The following is a 25,342-nucleotide window of genomic DNA, read 5'->3' on the forward strand; positions in this document are numbered from 1 at the left end:
TGTTATTTGATGTGTTTTATTTACTCCATGTGGTAGTAGTCAGCAATTACAAGAATCACAGCAGTGAGCAGCATTGGATTAAACATAAGAGTATGAAATACACTCTAAACATATAGCATTACCTTGCATGTATCTAGATTCTAGATACATGGAACAAAATGTACCACCGTGGTCTGTACTGTCAGCTACACACGCAGGATCATTACAGGAGTTTACATTACAAGTTTATTAGTATAATGTAATCACCTACTTTTTGATGTGGGTATTTTGATTTTACATCAAGATGCATGTATTGTAAATAGAATGTATTACCAAGTGGTAAATAGTTCTGATTGAAACAGAATGGAACATATATTCATTATTAGACTGGTTTTATTGAAAGATGTGCCGTAWCTTTTACATCAACATCATTCTATGACATAATGCTTTTTTATTTATGTTGAGTTCTATAATAAACAAAAAATMTAACTAACAGTTTTATAGTTTCGAAAGGAATGCGCAAAATGTGTGCTGCCAATTGTACAAAAACAGTTAGGTTTACTTAGTATCTACAATATGTAAATGTATAATCTACTTTGAAACAAATTTACTGCATCATACAATTAATAGCAGTAATCTGTTGTTCTCAGTATTTGTTCCGAACCAAAGTACTGAAATGTAAACTCTTTGAAACGGATCATTTTTCATAATTTACTTGACTTGACTTGGATCTTCATGTTTAATTTCTTTTTTGCACTCCCCTTTAAATATTTATAAATCAGTACACATTACATGTTTTGTAACAGTAAATATACATGTTGGTTTTCTCMGTAAAATGCTCTGCTATCATATAATTATTTTTAAACATAGTACTTCAGTAGTATTGTTAATTGACTTCACTATGTTATGTATCACTCTGTTAATAAACATATATCATATAACAGTCTGGAAGCCTTTCTGATATACTCTGTCTCACTGTGGTAGATAGTATTGAAAATGAAAAGAAGTATACAAGCCATGACTCATGTCAAGACCTGCATGGAGACATTTGCTTTGTCAGGCTGTATATATTATCATATACTATCATGTCTCCTCATGCTTTTTCTTTGTCTGTGGTTTCCTCACTTCTCTTCTCATTGGTGGTGGTACCCCTGAAACGCTGACTCAGTTCTTCAGACAACACTGTGCAACATGATTTCTGTGGGGAGCAAATTGTATGGATGTTTAGAGAGATCTTGACCAGGAAATCTGCTTATCCATTCATATGAAATATTCACACAATGCACCAGTGTTAAACCAGCAGTGACTAGCTCACCCTCTGCTCCCCAGCACCGCTCCGGGACTTGGCGGTGAGCTCCAGGACAGCCAGCAGCACCCCCAGTCCCAGGCCCAGGGCCAGCACCAGAAACATGCCCTTCAGGCTGTGGGGCTGCAGGGAGGAGGCCTTGGCTGGGTCTGCCATGCAGCTGCTGGCCCACCACTTACTGCGCAGGTAGGACAACTCTCCTGCCTCACTGAGCTGCAGGATGGCCACGCTCAGGTTCTTCAGCATGGGAGAACCTGAATGACACAAACAGTACCATTTGCAAGTCAGCTGGCTTGTTGTCATAAGGTCGTAAAATCAGCCATAAGCCAATATGTGGATCGCATGAGTATCTGGGTGCCTTGCTATTTTGATTACAGGAACAGTTTTTAAAAGTTTCAGTCAATATGTGTTGCATGAGATCTCACTATCAGCCTAGACTACATGGCTCACCCAGGGTGCATGCAATGCTGTACCCTCTCATGCCGATGACCTCATGGACACGGATCAGCTCACAGTGACGTGCCACCGCCAAGTCCAGTGACACGGACTCTCCAATGAAGGCAAAGTTGCCCTCCTTTGCCCGGCGAACACCCTCATCCATTGACGACACAAAACTCTTGGTTCTTTCCATGTGCTCATAGATCTTGCGGTAGGTTGGGTTATTAGAGTTCTACACCAAGGAAAAGAAAAACCACAGACAGAGAGGAAGAGAAAGTCAGTATGCTGCTGAGAGAACTGACAGAACTGAGACACTGACACGTGAGCCTAATCCTTTGATGGTAAAGAGTGAAGGGAAAAAGAGGGATATAGGAGGGCCGGGTGTGGCGGGGTACACTGGCCTCACCTTGAAGTATGCAAGCGTAGAGGAGCCAGACAGGGTCCCATACTCAATCCCTTGCTGGTTGGCCAGGTCCTCAAACCCTTTCACCATCAGTGAATTGGAGTCTGAGCCCRGAGAGGTGCTGATGTTGGAGAAATAGCAGCCCAAGAGTACCAGACCAAACAACCACCAGGTGCAGCAGATAATGCGTCCTGATAAAGCTTTGGGGTGTGGACCGGCACCTGAAAATAAGATAAAGGAATACTAAATCAGAACACCAAACCACAGACCCATATAGAGCTCCTCCTAAGCTCTTATGTTGTACTGCTGTGGGTAAGCTATTGGTTGAAATGCCTGGTTAAATCCCTGTTAGTTACCCTGTAAAGTGAGGGCTCCAGCAGTGTACCACAGACTGTGGCTGAGAGTGAAGCTGTTTTTCTCAGTCTGGGGTTGACTCCACTCACACGGGCTGAGTCTGTGTTGAAAAAGTTTTGTGTAACCGTCTTTAAATTCTACTTGTAAAAGGCTCCCGTCAGGCACACGATAAATGTATTTTCTGACGAAAGTTCATCACAATAACAACTCACCTGGCTACTACACAGAAGCAGACAGCAGTCCCCAGGTACGCAGCGAGGATCCCCACCCAGGTATCTACTGAGAACGGGGTAAGGAAGTCAAAGAAGCCAGCCTCTTCTGAGATGTCTTTCCTCAGGAGAATACTGATGCCTGTCTGCATGAAGGGTTTGGTCATCCCCACAGCATTCTCCCGGGCAGCAGTAAGGGTCAGAGGAGCAATCGCCAGGTCTGCCTCCTACAGGGATAAGAATATATATTAATATTTTATGGACTAGCACATTATACATTTGTAGTAGTCACATCTGTACAGTATCTATCATAAGCAGATGTGTGAGTAGATTTTTGTTGTACTATAATCACTTATGTATGAAAATGCTAGCTTTACTCACCCCTCTCACCACCTCACCGATCATCCCGTTCCAGGCCCCACTCTCATCCTGCCTGCCATAGGACCCATCTTTCACCAGGTGCACATTGTATTTGAAGCTCAGTTTCTTGGCCAGTTCAGACAGCAGGTCCATGCAGTACCCTTCCAGCTGAGAGCCTTTGGACATGGTGTATGGATCTTGCTGAAAGATGGGACACAAAGGAACCATTCTGATGTAATCATATTTATTAAGCAGCAAATGTCTTGAATTTGAGTATAAAATGCTTTCAAGCAATAAAGTATAGTGTCAGAAACAGGTATCTTACTACCTTTATTGTAGTGATTGTCAAGTCTGGTCGCACTGATAAGGGAAAAAAATATAAAGGTTATCTTGATTCAGAGCACCCACATCCAAATGAAGTTGTATTTGAACATGTCCAATTACATCTTTAGTTAAATCAATTAGGATTTGCAGCATCTCCAACAGTGGAACATTTTGAGTGCTTTCTAAGAGCATCAATGCATCAATACATCATGTCAATTGAATAAAGGCATATACACATGAGGACAACAACATACATGCTGACACATTGAAGAGACAGAGGAGAGGGAACCGGCAGCAGGCTATAGCAGAACTTCTCCATCGGCATTGAGATATTGCCAAAGCGTCTTTCCAGTCCCACTGGTTTAACATCACTGAGTTTTTCTTTCACTCTGAGTGCAATTGGAGTGCCTTCACAATTTAGCAGGCTGAATCAAAGAGCTCTTTGTGTTGTGGCCTTCTTTAGGCCTTATACCCTAAGCCAGTGACCCCTTTGCAGATAGTGAGGGTGAATGTGGGGGTGCATTGATGCCTTCTTACTCATCACCACTGGTTTCCGGCATCCCAGAGATCTGGCCACTCTCTTTTCCCTCTTGAAAATGTTGAAAACCCCCAAGATCTATTTACAGCCATAAACCAGTTAGTGAGTTAATTCAAGCCATCACAATGGGGTGGGAGGGCAGTCAAAGAGTATCAAAAGCCTTGATTCAGGCTAAGGCCTCAGGGCTCCATCAATACCATAGGGCGATCCTGACACACACATCAGCTCCTCCTATTCAAAATATGACACACATACAAGCTCTCAATGGCCCTGTCACTATTTGGCTACACTTAAACACAAGGATTTTTGTGATCATGTCAGCTGGCTRTCTTCTTTTTCTATCAGAGTGGGGTATGGTGTGTGTGTGTGCCAGACAGGATGCGGCCCCTCACTTTGATGCCATGCCCAGCTGACAGTCTCCCCATTTATGACTCGTCAAGGCCTGAGAAACTATACCATGTCAAGCAGAGAGGACATGAGGAGTCTGGCACCAAAATGAGCATATCCACTGTCACACTGCCACCAGACAGGGATACAAGTGCAACGACTGGTCAAACGGCTAAAGAAAAACATCTAAAGTACAGATATAGTATGTCATTTTCARATGAATTTAGCCAGAGTCCCAGTTTGTTTGTGTCATCATGCCAACAATAGGTGGACTTAGCTATGTTTCATAGGTTTCTAATTAAATGGACCCAAGGTGCCCAAGGTGCCCACACTGACTGATTTTGGACTATTTTGGTTATATATTTTTCKCACAAATGTCAGTGAGCCACTCACTCAACATCTTTATAGGCCCTATASATTTCATTTTTAATTGTGGGATAATAATAATCAAGCAGTACAGTTATGGGGGAAATGTCTTCTTTGGGTGTTAGGYGGCCCATCAACAGAATTTTGAAATGGGTCCCCAAATCGCTATGTCCGCCCCTGATGCCAACTCCTTGTCACTCATTGTCATACCAAACAAATCCGCAATGTTCTGCTCCAGCTCTTTAGAGGTTATTAACAATAGAATGTTTTTGCTGTACCGCCAGACAATAACAGCATTGGTAAGAGCTCAAACAGATCTGGGACAAGGTTACGGTGAATCCCATGCATGTCAAGATTCCTGTTTTACACTATTTTGTTTGCTTAAGTGACAGACAAACAGGCAAACCACTCACTAGGTTTCTAAGCACAGTAGGATGTATGTTAAACATTGCATTACCTGCAGCACAGCTCCCTAGGGACAGTAGAAGCACCACGGTGCACACTACAACACCCTCCAGCACCCTCATGGTTTCACCTTTGATCCTAATGATGTAAAACAATCAATGTGATTGATATTACAAACTATTAAATTCAGAGAACAAAAAAACTCAGGGAACAAATTAAGGAATACAATTGAACAGCTGACAAAAAATGCCCTAGGTATGAAACATGGACATATTAAATCTATGACAATAAACAAATGAAAAATATCTCCATACCTGACAGGATTGTTAGCTGTAAATTGAGTCTGCTGTGTTGAACCTTCCAACTATAAACTGATCCTGATGAACTAGAGCAAATGACGATGAGAAATATTCATCCCAACACAACATAGTTGCTAAAACAGCCAATGGACTTTTTTGTGGGTGGAGAAAGAGATTTTAAAGGGGGGTGGGGGACAGACAAAGAGTTTGTCCCGTGAATGTGTCACTTAATAATATGTTTGGTAGATTCAAACACAGAATCACTGATATCCAAGCCTGTATCACAGGCTGTTATAATTGAGAAAAAATCTTYTAATCTGCCAAATTGCTTGTGACTGGTTTGAAGTCAGCCCCAGGTTCACACCTGTTTACAGAGCAATGCTATAGGCTCCTGAACAAATAATAAAGAAAAGGTTTAAAAAAAACATTGATAAACGAAAGGGGGTGGGAATGTGTGTAGTGTAAACAGCAAAGGGAACTGGCTAGGTCACTTGCATGGCGCTATTCCTCTTACATGTCTAACTCTTGGCTGCAGATATGTTGCCCCTTCATTAATCAATATCAATTTTTTTGTATATGCAATAAATTGTGACAAGTTAAGTAACTATGCAGAAAAAGGCTATGCATACAGGCATAGCCTACATTATGCACCTGGTTCACCTATTTTTTAAAACCGTAACCAACGTATCAAAAGGAATACAACTTCTAAGCAGCACTGTACTGGACGTAACAGGTGTGAAATACTGTTGTGCGTCGATAATGAAGTTAAGGCGCGCAAGAAAGGTCGATGAGCTTTTCTCAACGATTTGCGCTAATATGTGCTCCCGTTACAACTCGATGCAATGGGTTTTCTGTGTTGGCCAATCATAATCGAATGCGCGTTGTGTACGCGGCAAAAATAGGACGCACAATTGGCTGTGCTAGTTTTTTTCCCCCCAAAGGGGCGTATTTTTCAAGCCATCTTGACTGAATATCTAGCTAGCTACATCAACCTGACACATCTTACATAATTTTATGTAACAATTAGTGTATGTATTTCCAGTTGAAAAAGTCTAAATCACAGATATGTAACCAGGTCGAGTTTGAGCATTTGTCTGAAGTCACCATGGAGGACTGAAGTGCTGAAGATGACGCTGTCGCCCCTGAAATTACCGGCTAGCAATGCCATAGCTTGTTATTAGGAGGTCCGTTTCGGTCGTATTTCAACATTAGCTACCTAATATTACCTTTCWCTGGCTCGCGCATACCATAGGATCACGTTAAACAAGGTAAACACTTCCGACATTTTGGCTGACTTGTTTGTTTTTGCTTCATAAGATGTGGCGTTCGTCATGTCGAGCTAGTTATGTGCAAGCTAGTTTGCGCTAACCTAGTTATACTGAAGGGTCTGTAGCCTGCGTACACATACGAGGACGCACATATTGCGGCAATCTAGCCGATATTGCAAGTGTACAGTTGTGCAGTGTTAACCTGGCTATAGTGCCCCGGTTGTGCTGTTGCCATTGTTTTTATCGGTTGCGTATCAGTTCACAATAATAGTGTTGACTGCAAATGTTGTTGAACGGATAAAATGGCTGACAGTCGGGATACTCGGTTTGGTATTTAGCGCCCCGCAACCCAACTATGTCTTATGTTCAGCTGTAAGCAAAAAATAGAAAATAATACGAGCAGTTGATTGGTAAGAAAAATACGTGTGCAATGGTCTCGAGCCGTGATTGGATGCCGAGATGTACTCTCGAGTGTAASGTTCGCAGGTTCTAAAATCTTGTAGTGTAATACCAAATTACTTTTAGATAAATTAATCGCATATCAGAAAAACACATAATTTGTTTGAGATTGCAGATGACTAGTAAAATCAGTAGGCCAAATATTTTTTGCTGTGTGGCTATTTTGTCCAGAAATAGAATGTAATGCACACGTTCATGTGAGCCTCTTGTCTTGCACAAACTTGCTGCAGACTGGCACCAATGATGTGTATTTATACACTCAGTGACCAGTTTATTAGYTACAACCACCACATTCACGAAAATGGTTCGGTCCTACAGAAGGTGAGTCACGTGTTCGTGACATGCTATATAAAGCAGGCAGACAGGCATCAGGGTATTCAGTTACTGTTAATTGAACTTTAGAATGGGCAAAATGAGTGACCTCCAAATCGTGTAGACCTACTGGTGTACTGACAYGCCKTTAACCAACAATTCTGTTGTTAAGAAAATATTTACTAAATAAACAAGTGTAAAAAATAAAGAAGTAACTGAATAAAATAACAATAACGAGTCTGTATACAGGGGGTACCGGTACCAAGTCATATGTGCTGGTACAGGAAAGTCAAGGTAATTGAGGTAATACCAATTTGTAAGTCGCTCTGGATAAGAGCGTCTGCTAAATGACTTAAATGTAAATGTAATGTACAGTACCAGTCAAAAGTTTGGACACCTACTCATTCAAGGGTTTTTATTTATTTTTACTATTATTTTTACACATGGAATCATGTTGTAACCAAAAATGTGTTTGAGATTCTTCAAAGTAGCCACCCTTTGCCTTGATGACAGCTTTGCACACTCTTGGCATTCTCTCAACCAGCTTCATGAGGTACTCACCTGGAATGTATTTCAATTAACAGGRGTGCCTTGTTAAAAGTTCATTTGTGGAATTTCTTTACTTAATGTGTTTGAGCCAATCAGTTGTGTTGTGACAAGGTAGGGATGTGAATTGATTGCACCCCATCTATCGTCAAGAGTTCGTACTGCTAGGTGACCTAAATTGGGATATGCTTAACACCCCGGCCGTCCTACAATCTAAGCTAGATGCCCTCAATCTCACACAAATTATCAAGTGAACAAACAGATCACCAACTATTTCGAATCCCACTGTACCTTCTCCACTATGCAATCTGGTTTCCGAGCTGGTCACGGGTGCACCTCAGCCACGCTCAAGGTCCTAAACGATATCATAACCGCCATCGATAAAAGACAGTATTGTGCAGCCGTCTTCATCGACCTGGCCAAGGCTTTTGACTCTGTCAATCACCGTATTCTTATCGGCAGAGTCAACAGCCTTGGTTTCTCTAATGACTGCCTCGCCTGGTTCACTAACTACTTCTCAGATAGAGGTCAGTGTGTCAAATCGGAAGGCCTGTTGTCCGGACCTCTGGCAGTCTCTATGGGGGTGCCACAGGGTTCAATTCTCGGGCCGACTCTTTTCTCTGTATATATCAATGATGTCGCTCTTGCTGCGGGTGCTTCTTTGATCCACCTCTACGCAGACAACACCATTCTGTATACGTCTGGCCCCTCGGGATACTGTGTTAACAAACCTCCAAACGAGCTTCAACGCCATACAACACTCCTTCCGTGGCCTCCAACTGCTCTTGAATGCTAGTCAAACGAAATGCATGCTCTTCAACCGATCGCTGCCTGCACCCGCCTGACTAGCATCACTACTCTGGACGGTTCTGACTTAGAATATGTGGACAACTATAAATACCTAGGTGTCTGGTTAGACTGTAAACTCTCCTTCCAGACTCACATTAAGCATCTCCAATCCAAAGTTAAATCTAGAATCGGCTTCCTATTCTGCAACAAAGCCTCCTTCACTCATGCTGCCAAACATTCCCTCGTAAAACTGACTATCCTACCTATCCATGACTTCAGCGATGTAATTTACAAAATAGCCTCCAACACTCTACTCAGCAAATTGGATGTAGTCTATCACAGTGCCATCCGTTTTGTCACCAAAGCCCCATATACTACCCACCGACGCGACCTGTATGTTCTCGTTGGCTGGTCCTCGCTACATATTCATCGCCAAACCCACTGCCTCCAGGTCATCCATAATTCTTTGCTAGGTAAAGCTCTGCCTTATCTCAGCTCACTTGTCACCATAGCAACACCCACCCGTAGCACGCGCTCCAGCAGGTATATTTCACTGGTCATCCCCAACACCTCSTTTGGCCGCCTTTCCTTCCAGTTCTCTGCTGCCAATGACTGGAACGAATTGCAAAAATCACTGAAGCTGGAGACTCATATCTCCCTCACTAACTTTAAGCGTCAGCAGTCAGAGCAGCTTACCGATCGCTGCAACTGTACACAGCCCATCTGTAAATAGCCCATCCAACCAACTACCTGCCTCATCCCCATATTTGTTTTTGTTTTTCTGCTCTTATGCACACCAGTATTTCTACTTGCACATCCTCATCTGCACATACAGTTGAAGTCGGAAGTTTACATACACTTAGGTTGGAGTCATTAAAACTCGTTTTTCAACCACTCCACAAAGTTGTTGTTAACAAACTATAGTTTTGGCAAGTCGGTTAGGACATCTACTTTGTGCATGACACAAGTAATTTTCCCAACAATTGTTAACAGACAGATTATTTCACTTATAATTCACTGTATCACAATTCCAGTGGGTGAGAAGTTTACATACACTAAGTTGCTGTGCCTTTAAACAGCTTGGAAAATTCCAGAAAATGATGTCATGGCTTTAGAAGCTTCTGATAGGCTAATTGACATCATTTGTGTCAATTGGAGGTGTACCTGTGGATGTATTTCAAGGCCTACCTTCAAACTCAGTGCCTCTTTGCTTGACACCATGGGAAAATCTAAATAAATCAGCCAAGACCTCAGAAAAAAATGTAGACCTCCAAGTCTGGTTCTCCTTGAGGAGCAATTTCAAACGCAAGATCCAGGTTCATCTGTACAAACAATAGTCGTCACGTATAGACACCAATTGACAGCGCAGAGCCGTCTACGCGCTCAGGAAGGAGACCGTTTCTGTTCCTCGAATGATTGTACTTTGGTTGCGAAACAGTATGCCAAATCAATCCCCAGAACAACAGCAAAGACCTTTGAAGATGCTGGAGGGGAAACAGGTACAAAAGTATCTATATCCACAGTATGAAAATGACGTCATTACTATCGACATAACCTGAAAGGCCGCTCAGCAAGGAAGAAGCCACTGCTCCAAAACGCATAAAAAAGGCAGACTACGCGTTTGCAACTTGCACATGGGACAAAGATCGTACTTTTTGGAGAAATGTGCTCTGGTCTGATGAAACAAAAATAGAACTGGTTGGCCATAATGACCATGTTTTTGGAGTGGCCTCAACAAAGCCCTGACCTCAATCCTATATACATTTTTGGGGCAGAACTGAAAAAGCGTGTGCGAGTAAGGAGGCCTACAAACCTGACTCAGTTACGCCAGCTCTGTCAGGAGGAATGGGCCAAAATTCACCCAACTTATTGTGGGAAGCTTGTGGATGGCTACCTGAAACGTTTGACCCAAGTTAAACAATTTAAAGGCAATGCTACCAAATACTAATTGAGTGTATGTAAACTTCTGACCCACTGGGAATGTAATGAAAGAAATAAAAGCTGAAATAAATAATTCTCTCTACTATTATTCTGACATTTCACATTCTTAAAATGAGGTTGTGATCCTAACTGACCTAAGACAGGGACTTTTTACTAGGAATAAATGCCAGTAATTGTGAAAAACTGAGTTTAAATGTATTTGGATAAGGTGTATGTAAACTTCCGACTTCAACTGTATATCACTTCAGTGTAAATTTCTAAATTCTAATTACTTCACCACTATTGGCCTATTTATTGCCTTACCTCCTTACTTCATTTGCACACACTGTATACAGATTTTTCTATTGTGTTATTGACTACGTTTGTTTATCCCATGTGTAACTCTGTGTTTTTGTCGCTTTGCTTTATCTTGGCCAGGTCGCAGTTGTAAATGAGAACTTGTTCTCAACTTGCCTACCTGTTTAAATAAAGGTGAAATATATATTTTGTAAATGCAGAAGATTTGGTAAAAGACCAAGTCCATATTATGGCAAGAACAGCTCAAATAAGAAAAGAGAAATGACAGTCCATCATTACTTTAAGACATGAAGGTCAGTCAATCCAGAAAATTAAGAACTTTGAAAGTTTCTTCAAGTGCAGTCCCAAAAACCATCAAGCGCTATGATGAAACTGGCTCTCATGAGCACCACCACAGGACAGGAAAGCCCAGATTCACTTCTGCTGCAGAGGTTACGTTCATTAGTTACCAGCCTCAGAAATTGCAGCCCAAATAACTCTGTGAAGCATCACAGAGTTCAAGTAACAGACACATCTCAACATCAACTGTTCAGAGGAGACTGTGTGAATCAGGCCTTTATGGTCAAATTGCTGCAAAGAAACCACTGTTAAAGGACACCAATAAGAGGCTTGCTTGGGCCAAGAAACACGCTCAATGGACACTAGACGGATGCAATCTGTCCTTTCGAATGAGTCAATCTGTCCTTTGTCTAATGTCAAGTCTCAAAGTCTGTCCTTTGGTCTAATGAGTCCAAATCTGTCCTTTGGCTCAATGAGTCCAAATCTGTCCTTTGGTCTAATGAGTCCAAATCTGTCCTTGGTCTAATGAGTCCAAATCTGTCCTTTGGTCTAATGAGTCCAAATCTGTCCTTTGGTCTAATGAGTCCAAACTGTCATTTGGTCCAATGAGTCACAAACGTGTCCTTGGTCATAATGAGTCCAAATCTGTCCTTTGGTCTAATGAGTCCAAATCTGTCCTTTGGTCTAATGAGTCCAAATCTGTCCTTTGGTCTAATGAGTCCAAATTTGAGATTTTTGGTTCAACTGCCGTGTCTTTGTGAGACACAGTAAGTGAATGGATGATCTCTATGTGGTTCCCACCGTGAAGCATGTGTAACCGATGTGAAATGGCTTGTTAGGTAGCGGTGGTGCGCGCTAGCAGCCTTTCAGTCGGTGACGTCACTTGCTCTGAAACCTTGAAGTAGTGGTTCCCCTTGCTCTGCAAGGGCCGCGGCTTTTTTGGAGCGATGGGTAACGATGCTTCGTGGGTGACTGTTGTTAATGTGTGCAGAGGGTCCCTGGTTCGCGCCCGGGTCGGGGCGAGGGGACGGACTGAAGTTATACTGTTACACATGGAGGAAGAGGTGTGGTGGTACTTTGCTGGTGACACTGTCAGTGATTTTATTTAGAATTCAAGGCACACTTAACCAGCATGGCTACCACAGCATTCTGCAGCGATATGCCATCCCATCTGGTTTGCGCTTAGTGGGACTATCATTTGTTTTTCAACAGAACAATGACCRKACARYCCTCCAGGCTGTGTAAGGGCTATTTGACCAAGAAGGAGAGTGATGCAGTGCTCCATCAGATAACCTGGCCTCCACAATCACCCGACCTCAACCCAATTGAGATGGTTTGGGATGAGTTTGACTGCAGAGTGAAGGAAATGCAGCCAGCAAGTGCTCAGCATATGTGGGAACTCGTTCAAGACTGTTGGAAAAGAATTCCAGGTGATTCTCTCAACCATACTCACAGCTGGTTGAGAGAATGCCAAGAGTGTGTAATGCTGGCATCAAGGCAAAGGGTGACTACTTTGAAGTATCTATAATATATTTTGATTTGTTTAATACTTTTGGTTACTACATGATTCCATATGTGTTATTTAATAGCTTTGATTTCTTAACTATTATTCTACAATGTAGAAAATGGTAAAAATAAAGAAAAACCCTTGAATGAGTAGGTGTGTCTAAACTTTTGATTGGTACTGTACATGTAAGTAGGGGTAAAGTGACTGCATAGATGATAAACAGCGAGTAGCAGCTGTGTAAAACGAATGCAATGCAAATTGTCTGGGGAGCCATTTATTTCATTGTTGAGCAGTCTTATGACTTGGGAGTATAAGCTGTTAATAAGGAGCCTTTTGGACCTACTGTAGACTTGACACTCCGGTTCCACTTGCCATGTGGTAGCAGAGCGAAGACTGACTTGGGTGCCTGGAGTCTTTGACAATTTTTAGGGCCTTCCTCTGACACTGCCTGGTATAAAGGTCCTGGATGGCTGGACACTTGGCCCCAGTGATGGGCCATACACACTACCCTCTTTAGCTTACGGTCAGATGCCGAGCAGTTGCCATACAAGGCAGTGATGTAACCAGTCAAGATACTCTCGGTGGTGCAGCTGTATAATCTTTTGAGGATCAGAGGACCCATGCCATATATTTTCAGTCTCCTGAGGGAGAAAAGGCYTTGTTGTGCCCTCTTCACGACTGTCTTGGTGTGTTTGGACCATGAGAGTTTGTTGGTGGACCATGCGAGTTTGTTGGTGGACACAAAGGATCCACTACAGCCCGATGTGAATGGGTGCGTGCTCAGCCCTCCTTTTCCTGTAGTCTATGATCAGCTCCTTTATCTTGCTCACGTTGCGGTAGAGGTTGTTGTCTCTCACCTCCTCCATATAAGCTGTCTCGTCGTTGTCGGTGATCGTCGGCAAACTTAATGATGGTGTTGGAGTTGTGCTTGACCACGCAGTCGTGGGTGAACGGGATACAGGAGGGGACCTTGCACTCACCCTTGAGGGGCCCCCATGTTGAGGATCACAGAGGCAGATGTGTTGTTGTCTACCCTTACCACCTTGGGGTTGGCCTGTCAGGAAGTCCAGGATCCAGTTGCAGAGGGAGCTGTTTAGTCCCAGGGTCCTTAGCTTAGTGATGAGCGTTGAATGTGCWATGGTGTTGAATGCTGAGCGGTAATCAATGAACAGCATTCTCACATAGGTGTTCCTTTTATCCAGGTGGGAAAGGGCAGTGTGGAGTGTAATTGAGATTGCGTCACCTGTTTGAGCTGTATGCAAATTGGAGTGTGTCTAGGGTGTCCGGGATCATGGTGTTGATGTGAGCAGCAGTGTGCAGCGTTTTCCATTCTGTTTTCCATGAGTTTGCCTACAACTCCAGAACCTGCGGAAAGTAGCTGGATGTGCGTATGTTCTTCAGTTTTAGCCATGACCAGCCTTTCAAAGCACTTCATGGCTCACATCAATACCACCATCCCGGAAACCCTAGACCCACTCCTAAGCGACTTTGAGCGCCAGTGCCAGGCTTGCCGGTTCCAGTGTCTCAAACGGCCGGCCTCCTGGGCTTTTCATGCACGACAGTGTCTAGGGTTTACCGATAATGGTGTGACAAAAAATACAAATCCAGTCCGAGGCAGTCCTGTGGGTAAAAACAGCTCGTTGATGCGCGGTCAAAGGAGAATGGAAAGAATCTTGCAAGCTAACAGGCGGGCTACAAACAGGAAAATAATGGCGCAGTACAACAGTGGAGTGCAGAACGGCATCTCAGAAAACACAAGTTGTCTACTTGTCACGGATGGGCTATTGCACTCCTTTCAGCAAAAAAAAAAAGAAGCGGCTCCGGTGGGCATGCCATCACCAACACTGGACATTTTGCGGAGTGGAAAAACATCGCCTGATCCGACAAATCCCGTTTTCTGTTGCGTTATGCTGATGGCAGAGTCAGGATTTGGTGTAAAGGGCATGAGTCCATGGCCCCATCCTGCGTGGTGTCAATGGTGGAGGCTGGTGGTGTAATGATGTGGGGAATGTTTTCCTGGCACACGTTAGGTCCCGTGATAATATTTGAGCAACGTTTCCATGCCCCAAATAATTTAGGCTGTTCTGGAGGGAAAGGGGTGTCTGACCTGGTACTAGATGGGTGTACCTAATAAACTGCCGGCTCTCGCTAGCTCTCTGTCTATTTTATATATACACTACATGACCAAAAGTATGTGGACACCTACTCGTCAAGCATCTCATTCCAAAATCATGGGCATTAATATGGAGTTGGTCCCCCCTTTTGCTGCCAAAACAGCCTCCACTCTTCTGGGAAGGCTTTCCACTAGACGTAGGAACATTGCCGCGGGGACTTGCTTCCATTCAGCCACGAGCAGTAGTGAGGTCAGGCACTGATGTTGGGCGATTAGGCCTGGCTCGCAGTCTGCGTTCCAATTCATCCCAAAGGTGTTCCATGGGGTTGAGGTCAGGGCCAGTCAAGTTCTTCCACACTGATCTCGACAAGCCATTTATGTATGACCTCACTTTGTGCACGGGGGCATTGTCATGCTGAAACTGCAAAGGGCCTTTCCCAAATGGTTAACCCTATTAACCKTAACTAAAGGGGCCTTGCCTGAATCATGTAAAACAGCCCCAAACAATTATTCCTCCTCCACCAAACTTTACAGTTGGCACTGCATTCGGGCAGGTAGCGTTCAACTGGCATCGCCAAACCCAGATTCGTCCGTCGGACTGCCAGATATGGAATTAGCTTATGTGGCCTACCACTTCGTTGGTGAGCCATTGTTGCTCCTAGAAGTTTCCACTTCACAATAACAGCACTCACAGTTGACCAAGGCAGCTCTGCTAAAAAAAAATACTGACTTGTTGGAAAGGTGGCATTCTATGAGGGTGCCACGTTGAAAGTCACTGAGTTCTTCAGTAAGGCCATTCTACTGACAATGTTTTTCTATATAGATTGCATGGCTATGTGCTTGAATTTTATACACCTGTCAGCAATGGGTGTGYCTAAAATAGCCAAATCCACAATTTTAAAGGTTGTCTACATACTCTTGTGTTTTGATACAGTGCATTCGGAAAGTATTCAGAACTCTCGACTTTTTCCACATTTTGTTACGTTACAGCCTTATTCTAAAATGGATGAAATTGTTTTTTCTCCATCATCAATCTACACACAATACCCCATAATGACAAAGCAAAAACTGTTTTTAATTTTTAATATATTTACCAAATTTCTAAAAACCTGTCACATTTACATAAGTATTCAGACCCTTTACTCAGTACTTTGTTGAAGCACCTTTGGCAGCGAATACAGCCTCATGTCTGCTTGGGTATGATGCTACAAGCTTGGTACACCTGTATTTGGGGAGTTTCACCCAATCCTCTAAAGCTCTGTGGGTGGATGGGGAGTGTTTCTGCACAGCTATTTTCAGTTCCGGGCTCTGACTGGGCCACTCAAGGACATTCCAAGACTTGTCCCGAAGCCACTCCTGCGTTGTCTTGGCTGTGTGCCTAGGGTCGTTGTCCTGTTGGAAGGTGAACCTTCACCCCAGTTTGAGGTCATGAGCGCTCTGGAGCAGGTTTTCATCAAGGATCACTTTGTGTTTTACTCCGTTCATCTTTCCCTTGATCTTGACTAGTCTCCCAGTCCCTGAAGAAAATCCCCACAGCATGATGCTGCCACCACCATGCTTCACCGTAGGGATGGTGGCAGGTTTCCTCAAGACATGGCACTTGGCATTCCGGTTTCATCAGACCAGAGAGTCTTGTTTATGAGAGTCCTTTAGGTGCCTTTTGGCAAACTCCAAGCGGGCTGTCTTGCTTTTTACTGAGAAGTGGTTTCTGCCTGGCCACTCTACCATKAAGGCCTGATTGCTGGAGTGCTGCAGATATGGTTGTCCTTCTGGAAGGTTATCCCATCTCCACAGAGGAGCTTTGTCAGAGTGACCTCCCTGACCAAGGCCCTTCTCCCCCGATTGTTTGGCCAGGCGGCCAGCTCTAGGAACCTTCAAGAATGATGGAGGCCACTGTGTTCTTGGGGACCTTCAATGCTGCAGAAATGCTTTGGTACCCTTCCCCAGATCTGTGCCTCGACAATCCTGTTTTGAAGCTCTACAGACAATTCCTTCGACCTCATGGCTTGGTTTTTGCTCTGACATGCACTCTCAACTGTGGGACTTTTTATATACACAGGTGTGTGCCTTTCCAAATGTCTAATCGATTTAATTTACCACAGGTGGACTGAAGGATGATCAATGGAAACAAGATGCACCTGAGCTCAATTTCGACTCATAGCAAAGGGTCTGAATGCTTGTGTAAATAAGGTAGTTCTGTTTTTAATAGATTTTCAAAAATGTCTAAACCGGTTTTTGTGTGTAGATGTGATGAGGACAACAATTAACTTAATACATTTTAGAATAAGGCTGTAACGTGGGGTCTGAATGCTTTCCGAATGCACTAAAGATAGTTAGAAAATATATCTCATTGGCTGGCACTGGAGAGTGGATTAGCTATAGTATGTTGATAAGTTGGTGTTTGACTGTTTCAAATTTACTCTGGTGGGTTTTCCTTATCTGTCAACTCCTAATGTGATATGTAATCAGCCTACATTTGAAATGTTATGAATGATATCTTCTAATTAGTTCCTCTTGACTTATTATGAATTTAGCAGATTAGGTTTTTTCTTTCCTTCTTTTGCAGAACTCCGTCCTCCTCGCTGTCCTCCTCGCCCTCTCCAATCTAGGAAGCTATTGCAAACCCCCATGAGGAGGCTGCGTAGGAGGGGATGCAGGCCAGGAGTAGTTGGCCTTGAGATGGGCAGGGGTAGAGGGAGGGGGAGGGGCAGGGACTCCAGTGTTCAGCTGCGGCCACCTTCCCCCTATAGACTGCAGCTATCTCCATCTAGAGAAACTTTGACCTATGCTCAGGCCCAGAAGATGGTGGAGGTGGACCTGGATGGAAGGCTTCACAGGATCAGCATCACCGACCCTCTGCCAGTCATCACAGAGGATGAGATGATGGCTCAGGACATTGTTGAGTGCAACAGTAACAAAGAGAACAGCGAACAAACCCAGAGCAGAGCCAGACCAGGGCGCAAACCTCCCAACCCAAAGGGCCGCKGGAGGGAYAGCAAAACCTCATCTKACCWGAGCCGACGTTCTGGCYGTCYGCAYRACACMCAAAGCSAKACCYATRCRTCCCAYCACCCTTCRCKCCAAAGCCCTCTCCCRGAGCCKACCTTCCGCGTGCTMGACTSCCRGTGTCCTTRAGKCYCACCTCCCCTKCCTGRGGCCTACTACCGMTTCYTAGAGAAGTCAGGYGAGGAGCAGGACTGTGAGGCAGAGTACGACATGGACGAGGAGGACCTGGCCTGGCTGGAGATGGTCAARCAYAAGAGYGTYTCTGATGGCCARGCSTCCGTCTCCCCGGARACCTTTGAGCTGCTGATCGACCGTCTGGAGAGGGAGTCCATCCTGGAGTCACGGAGCCAGGCCCTGTCCCAGAGTGCCATAGACGAGGACGCCTTCTGCTGCGTCTGCCTGGACGACGAGTGTCTCAACAGCAACGTCATCCTATTCTGTGACATCTGCAACCTGGCCGTCCACCAGGAGTGTTACGGTGTTCCCTACATCCCTGAGGGCCAGTGGCTATGCCGCTGCTGTCTGCAGTCCCCCTCGCGCCCTGTGGACTGTGTGCTCTGCCCCAATCGGGGAGGTGCCTTCAAACAGACTAGTGATGGACGCTGGGCCCATGTTGTCTGTGCCATATGGATCCCAGAGGTGTGCTTTGCCAACATGGTATTCCTGGAGCCAGTGGAGGGGGTGAAGAACATCCCCTCAGCCCGCTGGAAGCTCACCTGCTACCTGTGCAAGCAGAAAGGCCGGGGCGCGTCCATCCAGTGCCACAAGGCCAACTGTTACCGGGCCTTCCATGTCAGCTGTGCCCAGAAGGCTGGCCTCTTCATGAAGATCGACCCGGTCCGGGAGACTGGGGCCAACGGAACCACCTTTTCTGTGAAGAAGACTGCCTTCTGTGAAAATCACTCCCCAGTCGGGTCACGGCGAGATGGGTCAGGTGATGAGGCTGTGGAGGGAAGGCTGGTGGGAGGCAGGGGGAACAGGGGTCAAAGGTCATACACTCAGAGCCCCCCGGCACCGCCCAGTAAAAAGACTCCCAAAGGCCAGAAGAAGAAGAAAGGAAAGAAGAGCCTAGCTGGTCAGACGACCCGTCGCTCTGCTGTGCCTGTGCTGCTGGTGCCTCAAATCCCCTCTCACAGGTCTGACCTCAGACACCCCTTCTCCTAACACACCACTCCCAGTAGCAGTAGTTTTCCTTATAACTATATTTGCTTGTAGTAATCTCAGTGTAGAAAGCACATTTTTGTGTATTTATTTAGCATGTTTAATGTAACAGTACAGCTGCCTTATACTAACTATTAATACACCACCTATACAGTGGAAGGATGCCAACGTATGATTAACAGTTATTGCTATGTTGTAAACAGGCTGAACAAGATTTGCATTGGGGTTGCTGTCCAGAGGAAGAACCAGTTCATGCAGAGGCTTCACAACTACTGGTTGCTGAAACGTCAGTCCCGAAACGGCATGCCTCTCATCCGGCGTCTGCACTCGCATCTGCAAGCTCACAAGACTGCTGAGCAGGTCAGGAAGATACAGGGAGGGAGAGAGAGACCCAAAMTCAATTATAGATCTCATGTTGATGGTGAAATAGAAATTGTGAAGCTGAATGTGTGTGTGCGTGTGTTCAGAGGGAACCAGATGAGAAGCTTTGTGCGGCGAGGGAGGAGCTACGGTACTGGCAGAAGTTGCGGCAGGACCTGGAGAGAGCCCGGCTTCTGGTGGAACTCGTCCGCAAGAGAGAGAGACTAAAGAGAGAGCAGGTACTGTTTCAGTCAGAGGACACCGTGTAAAATGTCAACATATTATATAATCATGAGTTACCATCTGCATATACCGTATGAAAATAATTAACTTTTACAATCACTGTATCGTTCTTATGTCTTTTCTTAAATGACTCTGCACCCTTTCATATTCCCTCTTTCTCTCCCCCTCTTTCTCTCTCTCTCCCTTCAGATGAAACTTCAACAGGCTGCTCTGGAYCTGAAGTTGACCCCTGTGTTAATACTGCTGCGTTCCACCCTGGACCAGCTTCAGGAGAAGGACACAGCACAGATTTTCTCTCAGCCTGTCAATCTAGCAGAGGTTAGTAGGGTTAGATAAATGGGTCACTTTTTGCATTGATTTAAAATTCAGCAAGTAGTACTGCAGTTGTCTGTTAATTTGTATGTTTTTAATTGAAGGTGCCAGACTATCTGGAGTTCATCTCCAAGCCCATGGATTTATCCAGCATGCGTGCCAAACTGGAGGCCCATGCCTACTGCTCCACAGCCGACCTGGAGGGGGACTTTAACCTCATGGTGTCCAACTGCCTGAGGTACAACTCCAAGGAGACCGCGTTCCACCGAGCCGCCCTGCACCTACGGGAGGTGGGAGGAGCCGTCCTCCGCCACGCCCACAGACAGGCGCAGAGCATCGGGTTGGACCCCAGTACGGGCATGCACCTCCCAGACTCTCCCAACAAGCACGGCTTCTACCAATGCACCTGGGAGGACGGTGAGCAGAGCACACCAACTGGGTTGGCCTTGGAATGGCTTCCGGTGAAAAATCTGCCTTTCACAATCGTAAAACACATAACAAATAATTATTATTGATTGAATTTCTATCGCGCTTTTCATTGCAGAAATGAATTTCTCATTCTTCATCTCATCTACCTGTTCTCTCTTTTACGGCCTTTGTGTTCTGTACAGTGGACTCTCTCCTGGATCCAGACAACAGGCTCCACCTGTCCACAGAGGAGCAGCTGAAGGCCCTGCTGGAGAAGCTGGACATGGTGGCATCCATGCGCTCCAGTGGAGGACGAACCAAACGCATCCGGCTGCTGCGTAGAGAGATCAACACGGTCACGCACAAACAACAGCGCTCACAGTCGCACAATGGGAAAGAAGAAGAAGAAGAAGAGGAAGAGGAGGAAGAAAAGGGAAAGAAGGACAATGTGGAGAACAGTCCTTTAACATCAGCCTCTACTCCGGGGAAAGGTAAAAGGGATGTACTTTGATTGTTCATGGGATTGTTGCTGTCCAACTCTACTAGTCTTTCTGGTATGGATGTGTTAGTTTAATTAGCTAATGATTTTGCTGTTGTGCATTTCTGATTTTATTATTCTAACAAAGTGAATGCATGTTTCCTTCTTGTAGATGCCTCTCCACCAACACTAGAGCCTTCATGCCCAGCGTCGTCCCCCCTGCAAGGCGATGCCCCACCTGAGCCACCCGTACCGGGCCTTGTGACCGCAGGACGGAGGTCACCAGGGCGCTCTTACAAACGCCAGAGATCCTCGCCGAGTGGGGGAAAAGGGCAGAGTGACGATGATGCTGAAGTTGAGGAGACAGCGACACCGTGCAAACAGAAGGCCGATTCTCAAAAGTTCTCTCCTTCACAGACTCCCAGTCCCCCCACTAACGCCTGTCCTTTGATTGGAGTTGGCCGGCGGACATCTGTTCTGTTCAAGAAAGCTAAAAATGGAGCGAGACTGGCAAAGATTAGAGCAGCTCAGTTACAGTATGTAGGGACCACTGAGGGTAAAACCAATGGATTAGACAGTTCCCCCACCWTTACAAAACCTCCCAGTGAGACTGCCCTTTCCACCCCTGCCCCTCCCCCCCCTCCCTCCTCACCGTCATCCCACCGCCTGAGGTCCAGAAGGCCCAGCTCTGACAGCGAGGGAGACAAGCCCCTCCCCCTTGTCAAAGTGGAAGGTAGATACAAAAAAAAATATTTACATTTGCTCTGTCATTTTATTAAAGCTGTAGGCGATGAGTAATAAGTTATTACTTGTTATTAAGGAAACCATGTCTTTACCCTTTATTTGTGAGTTGCATAAGGGAAGAGAGGGAAGATCATAATGATGATGTACAGAATTTGTATTCTACTAGGCTTTACAAATGGTCTAGGAAAGCACAAAGATGACTCCTCAGACATAGCATCCAATGACCAAAAACATAGGTGAGGATCCCACTAAACACATGATACCTCTGAAATGTAGATTGATTTCCAAGATGGAATATGTTCAGAAATAACATACCTCTTTCCTTTGTTCTGTCTATGGATAAAGTGTCCCCCCGCCACCCAAACGCAGCCGTGGTAAACCAGCTCTGGCTAAAGTCCCAGAGAGCCAGAATGGAGGCTCAGGTGAGTGTGTTCAGGCACCACAGACCTTAGGGTCAGACAAAAGAGCTCCAATTTCAACTTCCAGTAAATCGTGTATTGGCAAATATAGATGTATACATTATAGTAAATCCTGTAAAATTCTAAATATCATTACAGAAAATAATTTTCCCATCTCAACCATTTCCATTTTTCCAGTTCAACATCCCACATCTTTGTGTTTGTGCTCAGGGGGAAGTATGCTCTTGCCCTTTGATAGTGACACCGAGCTCACACCACTCGACCTGGTCTGGGCTAAGTGTCGTGGATATCCATCATACCCAGCAATGGTGAGAACATGAGTTCAGTCACTTATTCATTGCAATAAGAGGGTTGGCCTGATTTTCAATATTTTTGGGGGGTTGGCACAAGCAATGGTTGATAAGTTACAATCCTCATTTTAGATGTTTACATTTTTTTTTTTTACCTTTTATTTAACTAGGCAAGTCCGTTACAAACAAATACTTATTTACAATGACAGCCTAGGAGCAGTGGGTTAACTGCCTTGTTCAGGGGCAGAATGACAGATTTTTACCTTGTCAGCTCGGGGATTCAACCTGTCGGTTACTGGCCCAGTGCTCTAACCACTAGGCTACCTGCCGCCCCGATGTAGTCTATGCTGACCTCACCAGTCATTCAGCGAGTTGGTTTTGCATGACTCGTTGCCTGAGGTGGGTGTAGTTTTCATTTTATGAGCAATGGAATGGTCTAAAATGTGCAAARCCTGCCCAACCGTGGCATCGGCCGATGTGAAACCAACTCGCCCATTGTTGTACCACAGAGACTAACAGGGTACATAAACTGCCAATGTGTTTCCCCAGGTTGTTGACCCAGACATGCCTCAGGAAGGGCTTCTTCACAATGGCATCCCCATCCCCGTGCCTCCTGGGGACGTGCTAAAACTGGGGGAGCGGAGGCAGAAGGAGACCGGGGAGAGGCACTACCTTGTGCTGTTCTTCGACACCAAAAGGACCTGGTAAGAAATTCAAGACGAGTGTTCTGCTGAAAGCTTAGTCTCACATTAATTAGCTAAGGCAGTTTTTTGGGGTAGTTGATGTGTGTGTCTATTGATTGCTATTGTATGTTTTTGTGTTCTTTTGAACCCTCTTTCTTCCTTTTAGGCAATGGCTGCCACGGGACAAGTTGCTGCAAATGGGGATGGATGACACGGTGGACAAACTGCGCCTGATGGAGGGCAAGAAGCCCAGCGTCCGCAAGTCTGTACACACGGCATACGACCGTGCCATGATACACCTGAACCACGTTATCAACCACGTCAAGGGGAACCTCACTTTCAACCCCTCCAATTTTATATGAAGGATTTTAGTGTCAGTCTGCAAATCCACTGCAAACTGTCTGGCTAGGACTGCTCAAACCCTCACCAATAACACAAATCTTCAGTGAGAAAATAACATTTTCTTCATTAATTTACTAGTAGGTGGACATGGAATTTGAGTGGTTCAATATACAGTTTTCTTAAATAATTWACTTTCTTCTCAAATAATGTTCCTATTGGATTGTCAACATTGCTGTACACCATTTTGCTATGGGGAAACTTCAGTTAACAATTCTAATTTAGAAAATAAAAGCAAATGGAATGGACAACATTATTGTCAGGAGCTAATACTTTGTTGGCCAGCCTTTGGCTAAGTTAACTGAAAAATAATTAGCTTGCTGCACTGTTCTACTGGCAATTTGTCCCACTCTTCAGCTGCAGACTGCTCCAATTCTTCAATGTTTGAGTGGTGCCGATCTCTCCATAGGTTTTTGATGGGATTCAGTTCTGGACTTATCACTGGCCACTCCAGAACAGTTCACTGTTTTATTCTTGAAACATTCCTGGCTGCTTTCTGATGTGTATTTGAGTTGTTCTGCTGGAAGACCCACAACCTTCAACAGAGACCCAGTTTTTGGACACTGGGTTGAACATCGTACTCAAACACCTGATAATCTCATGATTTGATGATGTCTTGTACACATTCAAGGACCCCAGAGGCAGCAAAGCAACCCCAGGGCTTTCTTGTCTCTTTCAGGAGTGGGGTCTTCCTATGTTTACCAATGACCAAATGAAGCATTCAAAGAAAAGAACACCCTCACTAAAATCAAACATGGGGAAGGTTCGATAATGCTGTGGGGTTGCTTTGACGCCTCTGGTACGTAGGGCCTTGAATGTTTGCAAGGTGTTTTGGAGTACGGTGTTCAACTCGGTGTCCAAAAACTGTGTCTCTTTTGAAGGGTGCGGGTCTTCCAGCAGGACAAAAACCCAAACACACATCAAAAAGCACCCAGGAATGGTTCAACAATAAGCACAGGAATGTACTGGAGTCCAGATCTGAATCCCATCAAAAACCTATGGAGAGATCTGAAAACAGCAGTTGGTGGAAGGCACGACTCAAACATTACAGAATTGGAGCAGTCTGCAGCTGAAGAGTGGGCCAAATTGCCACTAGAAAGGTGCAGCAAGATCATTTATGGTGTTATTTTGCAGTCAACTTGGCCAAAGGCTGTGCGACCAAGTATTAGCTTGTAGATGCCAATAATGTTGTCCATGGTATTTTGCTTTTATTTCCAGAAAAAAAAAAGTAAACTGAAGGCCCCCCCCCCCTCCAAAAAAAATGTATGGTTCTGCAATGTTTACAATCAAATAACATTTGGAGACCAACATTTTCTTTGGTAATTTCTACTTATTTTAGAAGACTGAGAATTCTTTAAGAAAAGTGCAAGGGTGCCAATATATTTGGCTGCAACTACCTAAATGAGTGATGATCTGGTTGACTCTGACCTTTTGTTTTTAGGGGGAATGTTATAATTTGGGAAATTGGGGGGGGAATGTGAAAGGAGGAGTTCCTAAAAGATGGATTTTAGGATATATATTTTTTAAGATAAAATCTGATTACTCATTGTGATTACTTTTTAGTAATTTACACAACCACTCTGTTGCAATGAGTCTAGTAATAATATACATTTTGTTTTAGCCCGAAGTCAATCAAGACAGTCATTGTATATATTTTATCCTCAAAGGGGATTTGCTTGATTCAAAGCATATTCAGATTTGTCATTGAAATGCCATGCTTCTTATACATTTTTACACATTGATGCTATTTCTGGGTTTATTTCTTTTATATGAAATGGTGGTGGTGTGCTTGTTGCAGCTATTTGATGGAACAGGACTTTTGAATGTCTAGTCATGACTTAGGAAATGGGTCACTGCAACCATTTCAATAAGGTCAATAACTTGGGATTCCAGTCTGTGGCAAGATGTGATTTGCAAACCCTCCAATGACTTGAAAAGCACAATGTTAGTCTGAAATGGT

At 44.5% G+C, this 25,342-nt stretch overlaps 1 protein-coding gene and 1 pseudogene across 1 annotated transcript; one reads left to right on the forward strand and one right to left on the reverse strand.

Annotated features, from left to right (window-relative positions):
• LOC111969981 (probable glutamate receptor) lies at nt 1-5,736 on the reverse strand. Its single transcript, XM_023996424.2, has 10 exons — nt 5,384-5,736; nt 5,122-5,207; nt 3,378-3,409; nt 3,071-3,250; nt 2,693-2,916; nt 2,483-2,580; nt 2,130-2,347; nt 1,736-1,955; nt 1,295-1,539; nt 1-1,177 (listed from the first exon to the last, which is right to left on the reverse strand). Exons 2-10 carry the CDS (start codon nt 5,189-5,191, stop codon nt 1,073-1,075), a joined length of 1,392 nt encoding a protein of 463 aa, XP_023852192.1. The 5' UTR covers nt 5,192-5,207; nt 5,384-5,736; the 3' UTR covers nt 1-1,072.
• Nucleotides 5,737-6,320: 584 nt separating this feature from the next.
• On the forward strand, nt 6,321-24,630 carry LOC111969931 (bromodomain and PHD finger-containing protein 3-like; annotated as a pseudogene).
• The last annotated feature ends 712 nt before the right edge of the window (nt 24,631-25,342 follow it).

The sequence above is a fragment of the Salvelinus sp. IW2-2015 genome, linkage group LG1 (genome assembly GCF_002910315.2).
Source record: "Salvelinus sp. IW2-2015 linkage group LG1, ASM291031v2, whole genome shotgun sequence".
Lineage (NCBI taxonomy): Eukaryota > Metazoa > Chordata > Actinopteri > Salmoniformes > Salmonidae > Salvelinus > Salvelinus sp. IW2-2015.